At 56.9% G+C, this 19,207-nt stretch overlaps 1 protein-coding gene across 2 annotated transcripts in view; it reads left to right on the top strand.

The window, feature by feature from the left end:
* Positions 1–19,207, top strand: part of CDH4 (cadherin 4) — a 543,804-nt gene that overhangs the window by 468,686 nt on the left and 55,911 nt on the right. For both annotated transcript variants that reach the window (XM_073888320.1, XM_025865074.2), the window contains exons 5-6: positions 11,559–11,714; positions 17,987–18,131. In XM_073888320.1, coding sequence (XP_073744421.1) covers positions 11,559–11,714; positions 17,987–18,131 — 301 coding nt within the window. The remainder of the gene's footprint in view (positions 1–11,558; positions 11,715–17,986; positions 18,132–19,207) is intronic.

Below are 19,207 nucleotides of genomic sequence, written 5' to 3'. Positions count from 1 at the left end.
CTCGGGACCCCAGCCCGCCCTGCATCCCCCACCTTCCCTTACTCCTCGGGACCCCAGCCCACCCTGCACCTCTACCCCCCTCAGTACTCCAGCTCACCTGGCACCCCTTCCCTGCTCCCCGGCAAGGCCCCTGTCCAGGTTCCAGGAGCAAAGCAAGAACTATGGAGAATCATCCCTTTACTGCACCACAGTGACAGTTGGAATCCACCAGTAATGGGAGCAAGGTGTCGCTGCCACGCGGTGCCACCCATTCTGAATCCTCCCTGGCCCCTCAGGCATTTGCCATCACCCCCACAAAGGCTGGGGGGCCGGTGGCTTCCAGGTGGTCATTGAGATGCAGCACCGGACATGCAGGGCCAGCCCGGGAGCTGCCAGCCTGGGCGGGAGTTTCTGGAACACACGTGGCACCCTTCTCCTCCTCCTACCTCGACGTCACTGGGGGGACCTCCTTGGCCGCTCTCGGGCACACAGATGGAGTGGCTGGTTTCTGCAGCCATCCCCAAGCCTGGCAAGTCCTCCTGTCCCAATCTCCAGCCGTGGCTGCTGGATGCAGGATTGGAGGGAGCCGTTGGGGAAGAGGCTTCTCCCCTGCCGAGGCAGACTGCACAGAGCACCGGCACCCAGGCTCCGGGGAGGACACCTGGCTTTGGACTCAGTTCAGGTGCTTATGAACCAGGTGGTCTTGGGCAAGTGACTTCACTTGTCTGTGCCTCAGCTTCCTCGTCTATAATGGTGGAAGGTCTTGGCAGGGCTTATAGAGTTTTAGCGGTGAGTAAATGAGTCTCTGCAGGTAAAGGGTCTTGGGTGACGCCAGGAACCAGTGTCCTCGTTACGGAAGAAGCATCAGCTACTGTTACTATGATTACATGTCCTGCCCCTGCTTCTGCGGCACTGAGACTGGGGCTGCTGATGTTACTGTCAGTCCCCGCGAATGCTGGGTGGCTAGGCTGATAGTGTGTGACCATGGAAGTGGGAGGGACCACAAAAGGGGAGAACCTGTGAGTGTGCGTATGCGCTGGGAGCATCACTTGAGCCATGATCCAGCTGTGCCTGAAACCCACACCACCCCCAGGCGAGAGTCAGTATGTTGCCTCTCTGCTTGAGCCAGTTAGAGTGGGATTTCTGACACCTGGCAATGGACAGGTTCTAATACACTGTGGTAGCGAGGAAGCAGGTTGAATCCCCTTCACTGTGGCCCAGAACCTCAGCCTCGTCTGGTATTTCCATGTCCTTCCGTCCCTTGGTTTGTTTAGTCGCCCACTTCCAGTTTGCAGAGCTGAGCACACTCTGCATGTCTACTAGAATGCTGGGCTCTCCGGAGGAGACATTAAAACACCCAGGCATCATTATCGGTAAAGTCTAATACTCAGCCCAGATTTATGACAAAGCAAAGTGTTCAGTCCCCATTACTGGTAATGCATAAACTCAGCAAGGCTCAGTACTCAGCCCACATTAAATCAGTATTCAGCCCTCAATTCACAAAGCACAGTACTCAGCTATCATTTATTGAAAAAGCTCAATACTCATCCCTCAGCACTGGCTGAACAGTATTTATTACTGACTAAACACAGTACTCTATACTGACTAAGCACAGTACTCAGTACTGAGAAAACACAGTACTTAGCCCTCGTTACTAAGCACAGTACTCAGTACTGAGAAAGCACAGTACTTAGCACTCATTACTAAGCACAGTACTCATTACTGACTAAGCATAGTACTCACTCGGTACTGACCGAACATGGTACTTAGTACTGGATAAGCACAGTAGTCCACCGTCGGTATGACAAAGCATATTACTCTACCCTGGGTACTGACTAAGCACCACATAAGATACTGAACAATCATAACACTCAGCCCTCAGTACTGAGGAAGCACAGTACTTGATCCTCATCACTGAATAAACGCAGTACTTGGTACTGACTAAGCACAGTGCTCGGCCCTTGGTGCTGACTACACAGAGTACTCAGCCCTCCGCACCGCGCACTGGTCAGACGTGATACAGATCTCCGGCTGCCGTCTCTCAAACGCTGTTGACAGCCGCTCGGCAGGACTGGCATCAGAACCCTATTCCCAGACGAGGACCAGAAAACAAGGGGGCAGACGACTTGGTCAGGTAGAGAGCTGGGGAGGAGGGGAGGCCCCAGTCCTGCGTCCCTGTGGAGCCCTTCCCAGAAGAACAGGATGTAAGCGGAATGGAGGAGACTCTCATGCAGGAAACCCTCCCGTTGGCCCGGCTTGGGTGACACGCCCTCCGCCGCACCGGTCACTGTGCCGGGGGAGGTCCTCCCCACTGGTGCACAGGAAACCAGGCAGGCGGGGGTGGACCTCACAGACACACCAGGGCGGTGGCGGCCTTGTTGCCCCATCTCAGCCTGCGTCCAGCCTCGTCCCTGCTGGCAGTCCCCAGACGCCTGCTCACAGCACACCCCCACCGTTCCTCTCTGCCTTGGGCGGCTGGGGGCTGGCCTCCATCCCACTGCTGGGGCCTGCTCCCCGGGGCTCCTGCCAGGGCCTGGATGCCATGGGCTCTGTGTCCCCAGGTGCTCCAGGACTGGATCCTGCCTGGCGTCCTCCCTTATGCCCCGCCCGGGGCCAGCACACGACAACAGCAGACGCATCCTGTTGTACTGAAACAGAGATTGTGTGGGCAGGGCCTCCCAGAGACAGGCAGGGAACACACACGAAATACTCACGAAGCAGAGTGCCTGCCCAGACCCTCGGCTCTTCATCCGGAAGACCCGAATGACAAGCAGCAAGGTGTGGACAGCAAATCTGAGGGAACACCGAGCCCCCAAGTCCTCCTGTCACGTCGTCCGTTCCGTCAATCCCTGACTTGATCAGACTGAGGCAGAAAGCCCTGGGAAGAACCTGTCTCACCCGTGGACTCGGCTTTACGTCTTGGGCTCCCTGACAGATGAGGCCGTTCCCAGCTTGAGTCCCGGGAAGGGAGAGTCTCCCCACTCCGCTTCTGTGCAGACGAGAGCCCTTGTTGGCTCTCGGGGTCGAGCAGCATCCGGGAAGCCACGGACCTGGCCCAGACCGCCCTGCTCGGAGCTGCTGGTCCTTCCAGGAGGCTGGCCAGGCACCTGCTGTTGACTGAGCATCACTCGAGGCAAGTGCTGTGGGGGCCACTGGATGACCCTCTCTCCTGAGCGTAGAGTCTAGTGGGGGACAGAAAGAAGGCAGTCAACAACAAAAATACACAGGAAAAAGCTGGTCACGACAAGGGCCGTGAAGACAATTAAGCAGGGTGTGGCCCGCACTCCTGGTGCGGCTCAGATCCCGGTGGGCCAGTGCACCATCCACTCCCGTGCTGGGCCTTTTGCTAACACTCCACAGCTGGACACCCCCACGGGCGGCCGACCACGCCACACTGGGAGGTGCCTGGGAGGGCCCCCCTTGCCCCCGCTCACCCTGGGACGGCCCGCAGAAACCAGCCTCCATGCCGCAAGGCTGGACTTCCTCCATTGCAGACCACAGCCCAGGACCTCACCCACCTCCCCCCGCAGGATGAGGCTGAGGCCTGGCCCCAGCTGACACCACGTCCCCCTTCTCCCTCTTGCCCCTTCTCCTCTTCCCACTCACTCACTTGAGCACCCTCCTCTCGGTCTCTGCCATAGGGAGCCCCACTCTGACACCAGGACGGAGAAGTCAGGTTGGGCGTCTGTGGGGAGGTACCATAGGCTGCTACCTGAGCACCCCAGTGGCCTCACCTCTGCTTAGCACTTACCTGCCCGGTACTGAGTGAGGGCTCTGCAGACAGCACTGGGGTCAGGCAGAGGTTTGACCTAGTACAACAGGGAACCATCCAGCTGATGAAAGCAGAAAGAACATGCCCCGAGGATCCGGGCTGCTAAGGACTGGAAGGGAAGGCAGGCCAACCAGGTGGCCCCAAGGCTCTGGGTCTTGGCAGGGAGATGGCATTGTGCTGGTGGAGGGGCACCAGCCAGATTTCCCACCCTGACTCTCTTGTTTCAAGATCCACGTTTGAGCGCCTGGGTGGCTCAGTCAGTTAGGCATCCAACTCTTGGTTTCAGCTCAGGTCATGATCTCAGGGTCGTGGGATCGAGCCCTGCTTCAGGCTCCATGCTCAGCGTGGAGTCTGCTTGAGATTCTCTCCCTCTGTCCCTCCCCCCGGCTCGCACTTGTGCTCTCTTGCTCTTTCACAAATAAATAAATTTTTTAAAATTCTTTTAAAAAAATAGAAAGATCCACGTTTGAGAAAGAGAAACTGATTGGCCCACTTGGCCTGTGGGCCTGCCTGTTGGCTGCGGGGGAGGGCAGAGCATGTTGACCATCTCCCCAAGACCCCTCACGATGGGGAACAATGATCCCCAAAGGAAATCAGGCCTCTGTTATCAGAAGCCAGAGTGGACACTACATCATTCTGTGGCCCACAGCAGTACCTTCTATAATCCCATACCACAAATTAAGTAGCTACCTGTCTTTGTTAATTTGGTGCAACATGAAGGGCATTTTTGAGAATCATCTAATTCACTCTTCCCCACCAGGCAAATTTTGTAAGAACGTATTCATGGCTTTCATTAGTATTCATATGACTTTGAGGATTTTTTCATGATTTGTAGAACTCAAAGTAATTGTGAATGGTATTGTGTAATAGTGTCAATGTTACACAAGAGATGCCTTTTCCTATCACATTCTGGGTTTTTCTGTTCATTACAAGAACCTAATTTAAAATAATTGAAGGCTGGATTTTATCACACATGGAAAATACTTGAAAAAATGCAAGAAACGCAAACATCTTCGAGCCTCATGCCATGATGTTCGGGAGTCAAGGGAGAGGCAGTGTAAAGGAAGAACCCTCACTCGCCTGCAGCCCAAGTTTGTCCCGTTAATTTGATGAGAACGGTTTGATCATCGCCAAATCCCGCTTCCTCCCCAGTGTCACGGCAAAGGTCTCTCGTTAAACTTTGCAGCGAGCTGGAAGGGACTCCGGCAGTCGTTGGTTATAATTTCATAATCTCTTTCACAAGCAGCTGAAGTGAAGCTCTTGGCCCAGAACTCCGAGTCATGGTGACTTTTTCTAACATGGCGCTTCCACAGTCCCTGCGCCCCAGGGAGAGTGGCAGCCAGGAGCGTCCCTCTGGGGGTCACAGAGACCTCCTGGGCTGTCCCCGGTCTGACTCTGCAGTAGGCCCCGCCTCCTCGTCCTCCCTGGCTGTGTTCAGAGGCTCCTTAGGAAGCCAGGTGACTCCACTCTTGGCTCCCAATTACTTGTGGAAGCTTGTCTCACCCCTTTCTCTCTCTGGTCCTCGGCGCCCCCATATGCAGAATGTGGAAAAGGTGGTGGGGTGGAGCTGAACGTCCTGGGGTTCCTCTTTCGTGATCCCTTAAGGAGTTCTGGGATGGGGGTGGAGAGATTCCTGCAGGGCCAACAGTGGAGGCTTTTGAGGCATAAGGACATGGAGGAGGAAGCCCTGATCTGGGCAGAGATGAACAGTCAAGAGTGGGTTGAGGATGGGCCAGCCCGTTGCCAGCCGCACCCCGCCATGCTTGTGGCCCTGCGTACCAGCCCCTCCCCCAGCCTCCACGGGTCCTTCCAGAGGCCACAAAAGGCAGAGGACACCACACCCCTATTCTGACTCCTTCCCCGGCCCCCCAGGCACTCCGAGGTCTCCGCAAGGGCAGGATAGGTGGCAGCAGACCCCCCACTTCTGCTCTGGCTCCACTCTGGGGGAGGTGAGGGGTGACCAGACCTCGTTCCATTCCCTGACTCACCTCCCCCGTCTCATTTCTCGGTTCATTTCCTTCCTCCCTCGTCCAGCAGCCAGTGAGGCTCCCAGCTGGACCTTCTCTCTCCCACCCCCCAGCATCCTTGTGCTGCCCACCTGCCCCTGCCTGATGCCCCCTCGGGCTCACTCCCCACATTTTTCTGCATGCTTGCTTCTTCATCCTATGGGGCTCAGAGAAGCCCTGTTTCCTCTGTGAAGCCCTTCCTGCCACCCACTCACCATGGCCTTAGGCTTCCCTTGGGCACCTGGAAGTGACCCTGCCGTCTGCTCCTTGAGCTGCCTGCCCCCTGCCCCCTGCCCCCAGGCCGTATGTCCTGGTTTCATTTGTCCATCCAGTGTTTACTGAGCGCCCACTGCATTCACCGGTGCCAGGCCTGCACACACCATCCTGGCAGACAGAGCCTGCCCTGTTCGTGTTCCTTGGGCCCAGAGAAGAGTGCTCACCGTCCTTAGTGCTCACCCGGGAAGGGAGGGAGGGAGGGAGCACAGGCGAGCGTTCACGCAAGGCAGACACAGGACAGCCGACACATAAAGCCTGGGGTGGCCCTGATTCTCGGTCGGCGTGGACACCAAGAAGCCCCAGCAGTCAGAGCGGGGGCCCCGCTGCAGCCACATGGAAGCTACAGATGGGTCTAGTGAACTCCTTCTCTTACATCTGGGCTCTGGTGGGAGTCAAGTTTTTAAAAGAAAATTGCCTCTCTCGGCTAGTTTCTTTGCTAGCTGCAGCCACGGCCAAGCGTCAATCCCCCTGCCTGCGTCGTGCACAGTCTGGGGCCAGACGGGCTCATGATTCAGTGCTTCTGAGGGGTTGGAGAAGTGGGGACCACTGCAACTCAGAAGTCCCAACAGGTAACGAAGACGAGGGTGTGCAATCTGTTTCCCTGGGAAAGTCTCCAGGTTTAATCCCAAACGAGGAGAAAGAGCTGAACACTTCACTAAAGACTTACATCCTCACGGAAGAGCTTGATCCTAAGGACTTGGAAACAGCTTTGAAATGTGAGGGCAGGAGTCCCGGGGAGGCCACATAGCGGCCAGGCAAAGCCCTGAGGACCCAGAGCTGGCGCCTTCCAGGACACCGGGTGCAAAAGGGGAGAGGGATCCAGCCGCGCACACGTGTGTGTGTGTGTGTGTGTGTGTGCGCGCAAACGTGCTTTCTGTGTGTGCATGTGCATGTGTGCATGCATGCTAGAGTGTTTTCTGTGTGTATGCACACTGCGTGTTTGTACTGTGCAAGCATACTGTGTGTGTGCATGTGCGTGTGTGTGCACATGCTGCATGTTTTCTGTGTGCACACATGCATGTGTGTTTGTACGTGTGTGTGCACGGTGTGTGTGTCCAATAATTGTATAAGGCAGTGGACAGAACCAAACATTCAATGTGAACCTTGCCTCTAAGTTCTTCCCCTGGAGCCTCTCAGACCCTATTCCTTCTCCAACAATCTTTATCACACTTTTTATTTGTGGATTAAGTGGGCGTCATGTTTTTAGGAGTCTCTGATTTCACTGGCCCACGAGCCATATGAGGGCAGGGCAGTGTCCATCCAGCGTGGGGCCTGGCCCACAGCGAGGGAAGGTGTTGTTGAAGTGCCGTGAGTCCCCCAGGTGCAGGGGGCTGGGGCCAGGTGGGGGGCGCAGCCTGAAGCCAAGGGTCGTCTCTGGTTGTTGGGGTGTCTTGGTATCCTGGCAAGGGGCTTTGTCCACTGGAATCTGGATGTGATTCTCTCCCCTTCGATGCTTCAGGGATAAACCTCCAAGGTGTTTGCAATTCAAAACCACACATGGTGACTTTTCTCCAGTTTCAAGTTCATTTGAGATTAGGCAAATATCTCCTCCTTGGGGAAGATTCTGCCAGAATCCTTCACTTCATCCAGCCTTTCTTAAGGACGAGAGCCGGCCTTCCAAGCAGAAGTCCCCGGGTGAACACAATCGCCCGGCACCATAAGTTACTTTAATGTAGACGTCACTTTAAACTAACCTCTTACCATCTGTTCTGTCCTTTAATAACAAATGCAAAAGAGCATAATTCTCCGTGGCATCATAAAATTGAGGTGGGTGATGGAAATGCCTGTCTGTGTTCTTTATTCATGGCCCTATCGTATGCTGCTGTGATGTTTTTCTCCTTTTCTAGACACAAATCAAGGGGAAACTGCTCTCCCCTGATCTGGTGAATTCATTTGTACAGTATTTCTTCTTAATGTGGTAAACTGTGGGGGAGCTCAGAGCATCCCGAGCCGGTGCAGAGCCCTGGACGCACACACAGAGCGGCACCCGGGGAATTAAGCAAAGGCACCTGGTGGTCAAAATGTAATGAGATTCCTTTGCAAAAAATAAAACCTCTTTAAATATGTGGTGGGTTCTTTTCAGTGGTTCTATAATTAAATTTCCCCACGAAGGATGGGCCGTCTGGCCCAAAGAACGCAGCAGAAGTGGGCTGGGCGGGTGGGCTGAAACACAGCCCCCGCCCCCGGAGGACCGTCCGGCTCCAACCCAAGGACCTCCTCAATCCAGCGCAGCTCAGCCGCTAGTTTGGGATCTACCGTGTACTCAAGTGCAGAAGTCACCGACCTTTCTAGAACTTTCCTCACTCCCAGAAGGCAGACTGGGGCTTCACAGGCAGCTAGCCTTGAGTGTTTTCCATTAACCACGCAGTTCCCTGTCTCCACAACAGGGCCTGATCTGCTGTAACCGGTTCCCCACACCTGGAGCAAGAGCTCAGGCACAGGTGGCAGGAGGGGGGCTTCCTCTCTGGGACCCAGACTAGTCGCCACCACCCCGTGTCCCCGGCCACCACACCTTGGCACCAACTCCCTCCCGTGGCAGAGAAGAGGTGGCTCTGGGCCACAGAGGGCTGCCTTCCTGTGAGCTGACCCCTGGGGCTGGAGCCCGGCGGCCGGAAGAACACCTGTCCTGCTTCTGCAGGGCGTGTCCCCAGACGCGGCTGCAGCGCTGGGCTGCTCAGACTCGGCTGCATGACGGACGCTACTCGGTGGGCAGCAGAGGGACAGGTGGTGAAGGTGGACTCCTGTCCTGGGCCGCCGCCCAGTGCTGTTAGCGAGCGAGCAGGCAGAGGGCCAGGGCGGCAGGCGCGGGACCCAGCGTGTCATCACCTGCAGGAGGCAAGGGGGGCTCAGCGCCTCCATGGCCCAAGGGGACAGCACAGAGTGACATGTGTCCCCAGCCCCCGGCCTTGGCCATTCTTTCAGTGGCCCCGCCTGAAACCCTGCTGGGTGTGTGCTGCTCGGGGCAGAGCCAAGGAAGCCAGGAGGTGGGAGACAGGAACAAAGATGGTCCTCACAGACCGGCGGAGGGGGGGCGGGGAGGGTATTGGAGGGGGAGTGTGGGGGTGGGGAGGGATATGTGGGGGGGAGAGTGGGGGTGAGGAGGGTATGTGGAGGGAGGAGGAGTCAGGGTGGTAAGGGGTATGTGGGCAGGAAAGAGGGGGGTAGGGAGGGGTATGTAGAGGGGAGAGGAGTGGGGGTGGAGAGGGGTATGTGGAAGGAGTGGGGGAGGAGTATGGGAATGAGGGAGGGGTATTGGAGGGAGAGGGGTTAATGGTGGGGGAGGGGTATTCGGGTGGGGGAGAGGTCTGTAGGTGGGGAGGGTATGTGGAGGGGGAGGGGTATGTGGAGGGGGAGGGGTATGTGGAGGGGAGGGGTATGTGGAGGGGGAGGGGTATGTGGAGGAGGAGGGGTATGGGAGTGGGGGAGGGGCATGGGAGTGGGGGATTGTTTGTGGAGGGAGCGGTAGAGGGTATGGGAGTGGGGGAGGGGTATTGGAGGGGAGGGGCTAAGGCCGGGTAGGGTTATGTGGGGAGGTATGGGGGAGGGGAAGGGTATGTGGAAGGGGCAGGGGGTACATTTCCAAACCATCACCCAAGATGCCTACTCAACCTCTGTCCCCTTGCCTGGGTACAAAAGCCTTTCTTGTAATGAGAACTTTGGGGACGTGCAAAGACGCAGTAGAGTCCCATGAGCTGTGGTCACCGTGCTCTCTGTCTTGTTTTGTGACTCCCTTACTCCAGACAGGGTAGTGTGCCCCAGTGTCGCCTTCACTCCTCTTGCCCCCCACCGCACCCCAGCTCCGGCGAGCACCCCACTGTCCTCTGTGCCCATGAGCTCAGGGGGTTTCTTCATTCAATTTTAACTGCAGTCTTGTAATAAAACGCCTGGTCCCACTCTGCTCTGTAGAGCTAGAGGCTTTCATTGTGGTCCATTATGTTATAAAAGGTTGTTACGGCCCCGCCACTTGATTTCCCAAAAAAAAAAAAAAAAAAAAGCTGTATTTTGTAAAGGTGTGCGGTTGACCCTGAACGATGCAGGGTTGTTGGGGCACTGCCCCTGGCACAGCCAGAAATCTGCATGTTAACTTCTAACTCCCCAAAAACCTAACTGCTAACAGCCCACTGTCAGCCAGAAGCCTTACACACAAGATAAACAGGTGATGAACGCATATTTTGATGTTATGTGTATTATAGACTATGTAATTACAACAAAGTCAGCTAGAGGAAAGACAGTGCTGTTAAGCAAATCATAAGGAGGAGAAAATACTGTTACGGTCCTATACCGTATTTACCGATAAACATCCGTGTACAAATGGACCGGCACGAGTCAAACCTGTGTCCAAGAGTCAACCGTATTCAAAGTTGAATTCCAGTCCGTTAGTATGACCTTACCCATCACACCTTTTCAGTCTCCGTGGTTTATTTTCCCACGGCTCAGAGAAGTCAGTTACCGTACAGTTGGTGACCCCGTTCCCATCAGGTGCCCCTTATCATTATAAGCTTTTGCTTCCTCTAAATGCAAGATGTGCTCCCTACTTTTAAATTTTTTTATTGAAGTATAGTTCACATACAGTATTATATTGATCTCAGGTATACAACACACACCCGAATGTCGGGCGACTCGACAGTTATTTACGCTGTGAAATGCTCGCCACGAGGACCGCAATCACCACCTGCCACCACACTGTATGTCTTACTTTTAATTCTACTGTTGTCCTTTCTGTGCCCCAAAGACTAACGTTCTTACCCCATCACCTGGTCCCCTGCCCCCTGGAGAACACGGAACTGGTGCCTATCTTGGCTCTTCCTCAATCAGACCTTGCTAACTTCCTCGGGAGTTGCGAGCCAGAGAAACGTTATTAAATTTTTCTCAACAACATCCAGCTTCTCTGTGAAAATACTTCTGTGTGTGTATAGTGCTGTAGCCTTCTTGACGACAGGCTTCAGTGTTAAATCTGTGTCTCTGGGCTGGTCACGGGGCCTTCCTGCCCCTCAGGGACCGGATTCTGTCCCCTGGCACCTCTGTCAAAGGAGCAAGAAGATGGGACCCGGGTGAAAACTTAGGGGGGCGTAAATGGGCCAGCTCCCAACCTCTCTTCCCTCTGGACTCTGGGGCAGCTGCTCCGTTGTCCTTCCTCCATCTTTCCCGTTTGACGGCGGACGCTAGGCGTGTTTGCGTCGGGGCTGTGGCCATTTTCCACCATTGTTTCCAGGCTTCCCAGCAGTGCTGGAGTCTCTACCGTGTGTCCCACACTCCCTGCAGAGACTTTAACTTGGAATATTGTGTCTTATCTTTCCCCATTACCTGCTGGGCCACTGGACGTGTAGTTGGTGGCACTCCGTAACTCCCTGACCCTGACTGCCCTTCCGGTTCCCAAAGTGGATAAAGCGTTAGCTGTGGTCCCAAAGTACCTCAAGATGGCCAAGTGCAAGGAAATCCAGGGCGGGGTGAGTGTACATTTAAGGAGCGTGGCCCCTGCTCCCCGCAGCAGGCTGACATGCCTCTCCTCTTGCTCCTTCTTCCAGATCCGGTCTGACAAAGACAATGACATTCCCATCCGGTACAGCATCACGGGCGTGGGTGCCGACCAACCCCCCATGGAGGTCTTCAGCATCGACTCCATGTCTGGACGGATGTATGTCACTCGGCCCATGGATCGGGAGGAACGAGCCTCCTACCACGTGAGTACCTCGGGCCTTGGGTTCCTACCTTTAGAAGGAGAACTTGGCTTATACTTTCAGACTCTTACCTCTTGTGTATCTCACTTCATCTCACATCCATACATCCATCTGTCCATCCATCCATCCATCGGTTCCTCCATCCATTCTTTCCTTCAGCCACCCATTCCTCCATCCATCTACTCATCCATCCATCTACTGATCCATCCATCCATCCATTCTTCCATCCATCTATGCATCCATCCATCTACTCATCTATCCATCCATTCTTCCATCCATCCCTCCATCTACCCATCCACTGATCCATCCATCCATCCATCCACCCATCCATCCATCTGTCCATCTACTGATCCATCCATCCATCCATTCTTCCATCTACTCCTTCCTTCATCCATCCATTCTTCCATCCATCTATGCATCCATCCATCTACTCATCCATCCATCCATTCTTCCATCCATCCCTCCATCTACCCATCCACTGATCCATCCATCCATCCATCCATCCATCCATCCATCCATCCATCCCTCCATCTACCCATCCACTGATCCATCCATCCATCCATCCATCCATCCATCTGTCCATCCATCCATCCCTCCATTCGTCCATTCCTTCCAGGCATCCACCCACCCACCCGCCCACCCATCCATCCATCAGTCCACCCATCCAGGGAACATTTCTCAAGCATCTAGTGTGCGTCAGGTCCTGTGGTTGGCAGTGGGCCTGAAGTGATAACATGAGTAAACATAGCCTCACTCTGAGGGAGCTTACACTGTACTGGGATTAAGAGGCATCAAAGCCTCTTGGCCTGAAGCCCTTAAGAAAGGCTGTGTCCCCAGATTCTTCAGCAGCCCGACCACAGGCCTTGAGAAGAGTGGGTGTAGTTACTGACACACCTCTGCATCCTGCCCTAGAGATGCCATTGGAAATGGGCATGTGGCTGCCATCCTGACTGCCTCTTGGACAGTGGGGGCCAGGGTCAGGGAGAAGGAAATATAAGGGAAATAGATTGTTTTGTTAGCTGGCTCGAAAAAGAGTTTCCCTTGGATGCCTGAGTATCTAAAGGAAAATCGTCGTATCTTTTCTGAGCCAGACTGATGATTTTATTTACGGGGCTAGGGAATGTGGAGGAAAGCACGCAGACATTGAAACCTCGGCAGCGGGCGGCCGCTGACACTCAGGCACACTTTGCCTCTGGCTTCCAAGCAGACAATCTCAGGGGTGCCTTCCCCCCTGGAAGGGGCTCTCGGGGACCTCCTCTGAGGCACTGGTGAAATAAGGTGTGGTCGTTCCCACACCAAACACTTACCAGGGGCCAGACCCTGGGGACCCACTACCCCTCCTCCCTGCCCTTCTCCCTCCCTCCCATGTGGTCTGTCTGCCCTCCCGGAGGGACATGCCCCTCCTAGAATGCCTTGTTCCAGGCATTTGTGCCCCGGAGCCTAAAGGGATGCTCAGCCAGTGGTTGGGGACGAGCAAATGTTTCCAGTGAGTGAGAACACAGGAAGGGGGCAGCTGCTGGCTCGCTGCATTGCCCACCTGGCCAGGGGTCCCTCTGCCTTGCAGTCTTTGATCCTGATTAGCCGATGACCTCGAGAGCCTCCTCCGACACTGGAGGCTTTGTCTCCAAATGGCCCCACAGAGAGGCCACTTGCTGATGCTCATGCTCACCTCGTTCAAGATTAGACAGAGTCCTTTTTAATTATCACGGTCGCCCCTCCTCCTGGGCCCAAGGAGCCCCCACGCCTCTCTCCAGGAGGCCAGAGAGCAGGGCTGGCCCCAGGCGGCTCTGGTGTCCGCTGGAATGTCACACGGTTGCTTTAGCGGTTTGGGGAGGAAGGAGCTCTCGGCGGGGCACCTCTTCTGCCTTCTTTGGGGTTCCAGCGACCCCTGCTGTCCCCAGTACGGGTGTCTTCTCTGGCTGTTTCTTATGACCCTTCCAGACTGAATGAAATCCTTTGTCGTAAACCCTGGGCCGGCTGCCCTGCAGAGCCTGAGGCTCGGCGTGCCACGGCCCTGGTGAGCCTGGCGGGAAGGGGCCGCCCCGGGCCAGGCCCGCTCAGCTCCTGACATCAGGACGGCTACAGAGTCCGGGACCCGTGTGGAATGAAGTGGGAGGCCCTCATCTGGACCAGGGATTTCAAGTCAGTGACAGCAGAGCATTTAACCACACACGGTCCCTCCTGCATGTCGGGCGTGCAGGCTGTTGAAACTGGCGCCCTTTGAGGACGGGCAGCACAGGTGGGCTGTCAGCCAAGCCCGCTTCGGAGGACGCGGCCCCAGCACCTGCTGACTGCAGATCCACCCCTGAGAGAACCCACACCGAGTGGGAAGGCGCCCCCTTTCATTTTATTTTAATTACTTGGGAAACCTTGAGCTCAAAAGGAGACCTGCTTTTGGTGTTTCTGGGTAACTGTTTCTCCTCAGCATTTCGCACCAAAGTCAGCACTGGAATTCCCGGTTTCCCGGCGAGAGTCCGGCTCCGCCCTCCTGCCACCAGCCCCAAGCAGCTGGTGCCACGGCCCCGCCCCTTCGAGACAGTTCAGCCCAGGGGACAAGGACGCAAGGAGGCGCCTGAACGCCAATGTCCGCTCCAGGGAGCGTGTCACCTGCCTGCCCCCGTCGCTCACAGGCAGGATGGTCGATCCACCAAGTGCCAAGACAGTGGCTAGTGTCCTGCCGAACAACCTAGGCCCCCACGCACCTCTCACGCTCACCTCCATTTCTGTTTGTTCCTTTTGCCTGATGTGACCCCAAAGCCTCGCTCAGCACCAGACTCTGCCCAGGAGACGCGTGGTGTCCGAAGCTAGATGGCTCTGCAACAGGCCCCCTCAGAAAAGCAGGGGGTCATAGGCTGGCAGTCCCCGGGGATCTGGGGTGGCATGCTGGGCCTGGAGGGAGACCCCTGGTCCTCTCCAAGGACGCCTGCAGGCCACAGCCCCTCCTCGCCCAAGCCGGCCAGAGAGGAAGCAGAGAACCTGGCCAGGGGGCAGGGTGGGGGGAGGGGAACCGTCCACCTGTCCCTGCGCACTCTCGGCTCTGCGTCTGGGCCTCCGGGTGACCTGCTCACCTCCAGACACTTGGCACACGTTCCCTCCTGTCTCCCGCCACGTCCTGAGGTTCCATCTTGGGAGATGAGAAATCCAACCATGCCACCATGTATTAAGTGTTTCCTGCTTGCTCTCGTGAACCAGGAAATGTGCTCCGGGTGGGTGCCCACCTCAACCTCCTCGGGCCCCATCTCAGAAGTGAGGAATGTCTCCCAGGGCCACCCCTGGCTGCCGCCTCCAGCAGGGTCACCCCAGACCCCAGAAGGTGACAAGTGGGTGGGAGATAACGGGACCCAGATCGGAGGAGAGGTCAAGTCCATTTGCCGAATTCCAGATTGAAACCTCATGTTCCATCTTTCAACTTTCTGTCCCAGTGCAGTGAAGCCCTCGAGAACTCTCCGTCTTCCCTGGGGTTGGGAAGCTGCTCTGGGCAGTCCTCACTCCTCGTGAGACTAAGGCACGAGCCCCTCTCAGGACTATCACCTCGCAGGACGCCCACCAGAGCCTTCGGGGGCAGCCTGCAGGTGCGTTAGCTCCTCTCTGCCGCATAACAAGCAGGCACAAACTCAGCGGCTTAAAATAACACCCATTTCCGGGCTCGTGTTCTGTAGGTCAGAAGTCTGATGGGCTCTGCCTTGAGGTCTCACAAGGCGGAAATCAAGGTGATGCCTACCTGGAGGCGTCGGCCTCCTGCTCATCCAGGTTGTGATGGATTCAGATCCCCCTTTTCTCGCTGACTGTCGGCCAGCGCCTCTCTCACCCCCTTAAGACACCCGCCTTCCTCGGCACGAGGCCCCCTCCACTTTCTCCAGCAGCTATGCCCTGAATCTGCCCTCAGTGTCAGCCTCCAATTCCCGTGCAGCCGCCAGCCAAGGCAACACTGTGATTTTAGAGCCATGAGGCCACCTCATCCCACCCAGACATTTCCCTCCGTGTCTAAAATGTAGCCCAATCACGGGGCAACCCCCCATTGCATCCACATCTGGGGATCCACACCCCACATCCTCAGGCACTTTGGACCACGTCTCCCACCTGAGAGCAAGCTGATGAACTGTGGACACGGGTCACTAGGAGACAACCAACAACACATCAGTGTTCAAATGCATGAAATGAAGAACAGTCATGTTTGCTTTTGCAGGATGATTCTCTAGAAGGTTCTTTGGAGGGTTCCATAAATAAGACCTGAATGCTGCCACTACTCTCATCTTGGGCAAATTTCCTAATCTTCCTGCGCCTCCCTTGCCCCATCTGTAAAAGAGAGATCGGGACAATACTGGTGTCACGGGTGCTCGTGGAAGCTGAGGCGGGTCACCCACGTGGTCACCCACGCGGGCTCTGGCAGGAAGTCTCCAGCGCCCACACACAGGCGCTTCCAGGGCCTGCATGGAGTGCTGCGTGGTCCGGGCTCCAAGAGGAAGCTGGCGGCCCGCAGTTAGGACAAGAAGCAGAGCGAGCCGCTGAGAGGAGGCGGGCATGCACGCATGAGTTCCTCCCTGCTCCTGTCCCCACGGGGACGTGACACCAAGCCCCTGCGTTCCTGTTTCCCCGTCTCGCTTCCGCAGAGAGAAGGGACAGACGTCCTGCTCACGGCATCGCAGGGGCAGCAACCTCCCTTTGTATGTGAGGCTCAGGTTGGCAGGTCACGGAGGCGCCCAGAGTTCCCCCGGTGCCACCTTGTCTCCGCCCCAGGACGGGACGGCCCCCGCCAAGCCCACAGCGCGTGCCCAGCCCGAGACGTGGACGGCGGCCCTCCCCGCCAGGCCGCGCTGCCACTGCCAACAGCGTCACCTTTAACTGTGTCTCCCAAGTACCTTTTCTCAGCGGCTTCTTGACCGCTGGAAGAGCTCAGCTGCAGGAGGGGGGGCAGGGTGGGCCCGAAACGGCGAGGGGTGCTTCCCGGCCCTTCCACACGGTGCTCAGAGCCGAGGCGCCGGGCGTGCAGTCGCCTCTGGCCCCCCGGGAATCGGGCCTAATGTATGTCCTTGCAACATCGCGGGCCGGCTTCCCCTGGGAGGCTTCTCCTCAAACTCCCCACTTCAAGGGTAAAATTCCACTCGGGGCCGTGGGGACTGAACCAAAGCGCCGGGGCTGGTGTAGACACTGTTGGCCGGAGCCTCCCTAGGGCAGGCGTGGAAGGCGCACTGCCTCCTCCTTCCCAGAGGCTGGTAGGGCGGCCATGATGCGGGGCACCAAGGAGGAGAGGGCCGTGTGGACCCCCCGCCCGGAGACACTTCCCACCCACAGGCCTCAAGCACGCGCTCTTCTCGCACCCTTGGCACGGCGTTGTCCTGTGGCAAAGACCTCGAGGTCCGATGTGAACAGCTTGCCAGGTGGCGGGGTGTCAGCTGAGAGACGCGTGACAGTCACAGCTCTGGTGTGGGCAGACCTCGGGGAGACCGTGCCCCTTTCCACCCCCCCTTCTCCCCCAAATCCCAGTCCCGCGTGACCGTCCCCAGCTCCCTGCTGCCCCCAGGCCTCAGCTGCCCCGTGTCCCCCTTGGGGACCTCACACCTGTTCCTCCCCCTGTCCCATTCATCAGGCCGCAGCTCAAACGTCACCTCCTCTGAAACGCCTGCCTGGCCTCCTCCCAGCCCCGGCCAGTCGCTCCATATGCCTTCTCTTCCTTCTTGGTGTCCATCTCCCTTCTCGACGAGAAGCCCCAGGGCTGGGCCTTGTCTGGACCGCTGAACAATAATCTAGGGTCCAGCCAGTGCCTGGTACATAGAGGCCCTTGACAGATCCTGGTTGAGTGGATGAATTGATGAATGAATGGTGAATGAATGAATGAATGAAAAATTCAAAAATTGGGGCACGTGGGTGGCTCAGTTGATGAAGCATCCGACTCATGGTTTCAGCTCAGGTCATGACCTCAGGGTCCTGGGATCGAGCCCCACGTCGGGCTCTGTGCTCGGTAGAGAGTCTGCTTGTCCCTCCTTCTTCCCCCCTCCCCTGCTCGCTTTCTCTCCATCTCTCTCTCAAATGGATAAATAAAATCTTTACCCAAAAAGTTCCAAAAATTAAGGGTCCTCTCACAGCTCTTGCCCATGTCCCCAGAGGAGAGCCCTGAGGCTCAGAGGAGTTTCGTGGCATGTCCCAGGCCCACCCGCCTGCCAAGACTGTCCCTTGGGGGCCCAGGCCCTTACGTCAGCGCCAGCCCAGAGCTGTGGGCTGGCAGGAACCTGCCCTGGGCTGTCCCCAAGGCTGATGGTGTCTATGCTGCTTTCCAGCTCAGAGCGCACGCAGTGGACATGAACGGCAACAAGGTGGAGAACCCCATCGACCTGTACATCTATGTCATCGACATGAACGACAACCGTCCCGAGTTCATCAACCAGGTCTACAACGGCTCCGTAGACGAGGGTTCCAAGCCAGGTGAGCCCCCAGCCCCTGAGGAGCGCCGAGTGAGTGGGACCCAGCGGGCGAGGAGGCCCCATGCTCAGGGAGCCGTGACCACCCCACAGGCCTCCTCCCCGTGGAGGCACTCAGGTGCATGCCACGTGCACTGCAGGCCGCACGCGACCCCCGGGAGCAGGGCCCCTGCTTCATGGGCTCCACGGTCCAGAGGGGGGTGCAGACAAAAGCCAAGCCAAAGCAAGTACATAAAGCCACAGCCTGGATAGTAAGGCTTGGAAGGAACCCAGGGGTGCTGAGAGTCGTGGAGGTGCCTGTAGGTCAGGGAGGACCCCTCTGTGGAGGTGACATAGAGGCTGAGAGCTGAGGCATGACAAGGAGCCTCTGGGAGAGAAGGTCTGGGGGGCGGGGGGGTGTTGGAAGGGAGCCTGGGGAAAGAAAAGGCAGGGGCAGAGGTCCTGGGGCAGGAGAGGAGGTCAGAGAGAAGACCCAACATCCGAAGTCTCCCGTGCCACACTTTCCATTTTATTCCAAGCCCCGGAGGAAGCCCACAAGAAGGCCAGACTCCCGCGGCCCCAAGCGGCGAGCCCGCATGCCTGCGGGCCTCAGGTGCCCTCTGAGCTGACCCAAAGGCCAGTCTTCCCCTAGACTTCAGTTTGGCATAAATGACCTTGACCACGTGATCGTGCAGCACGGCCCTTGCTAAGCATGTCTCTGCAGAAGGTGGGCACCTTCCCTCTCCTCTTTAGCAAAGGCAAGCCAGGAGGTATGTGGGGGGGCCAGAACCCCCAGCCAATGCTGGACCTGGCCTGGGAACCAGCAGCAGCACCTGGGAATGCGGTAGAAATCTAGAACCTCTCAGCCCACCCCTCTCCCCAACTCAGTCTCTGTAGGTGAGCAGCGCAGCCCTGCACTGCTGTCTCCTGCAGGGACGGGGCAGCATCCCTGGGCCAGCTGCCCGGCCGGGGTTGGGCGGGTAGAGCTGAGCTGAGCACCCCCGGGGCCGCCAGGAGTAACCACTGAAATGCAGGACGCCCAGGGGCACGGGAGGATCAGAACAACTATTTTCACACATACCTATGCACCAGGCAACATTT

The sequence above is a fragment of the Callorhinus ursinus genome, unplaced genomic scaffold (assembly GCF_003265705.2).
Source record: "Callorhinus ursinus isolate GAN/ISIS: 27379988/994484 unplaced genomic scaffold, GSC_fseal_2.0 scaffold89, whole genome shotgun sequence".
Lineage (NCBI taxonomy): Eukaryota > Metazoa > Chordata > Mammalia > Carnivora > Otariidae > Callorhinus > Callorhinus ursinus.
Note: the sequence above shows the minus strand (reverse complement) of the source record. Positions and strands in the feature narration are given on the sequence as shown.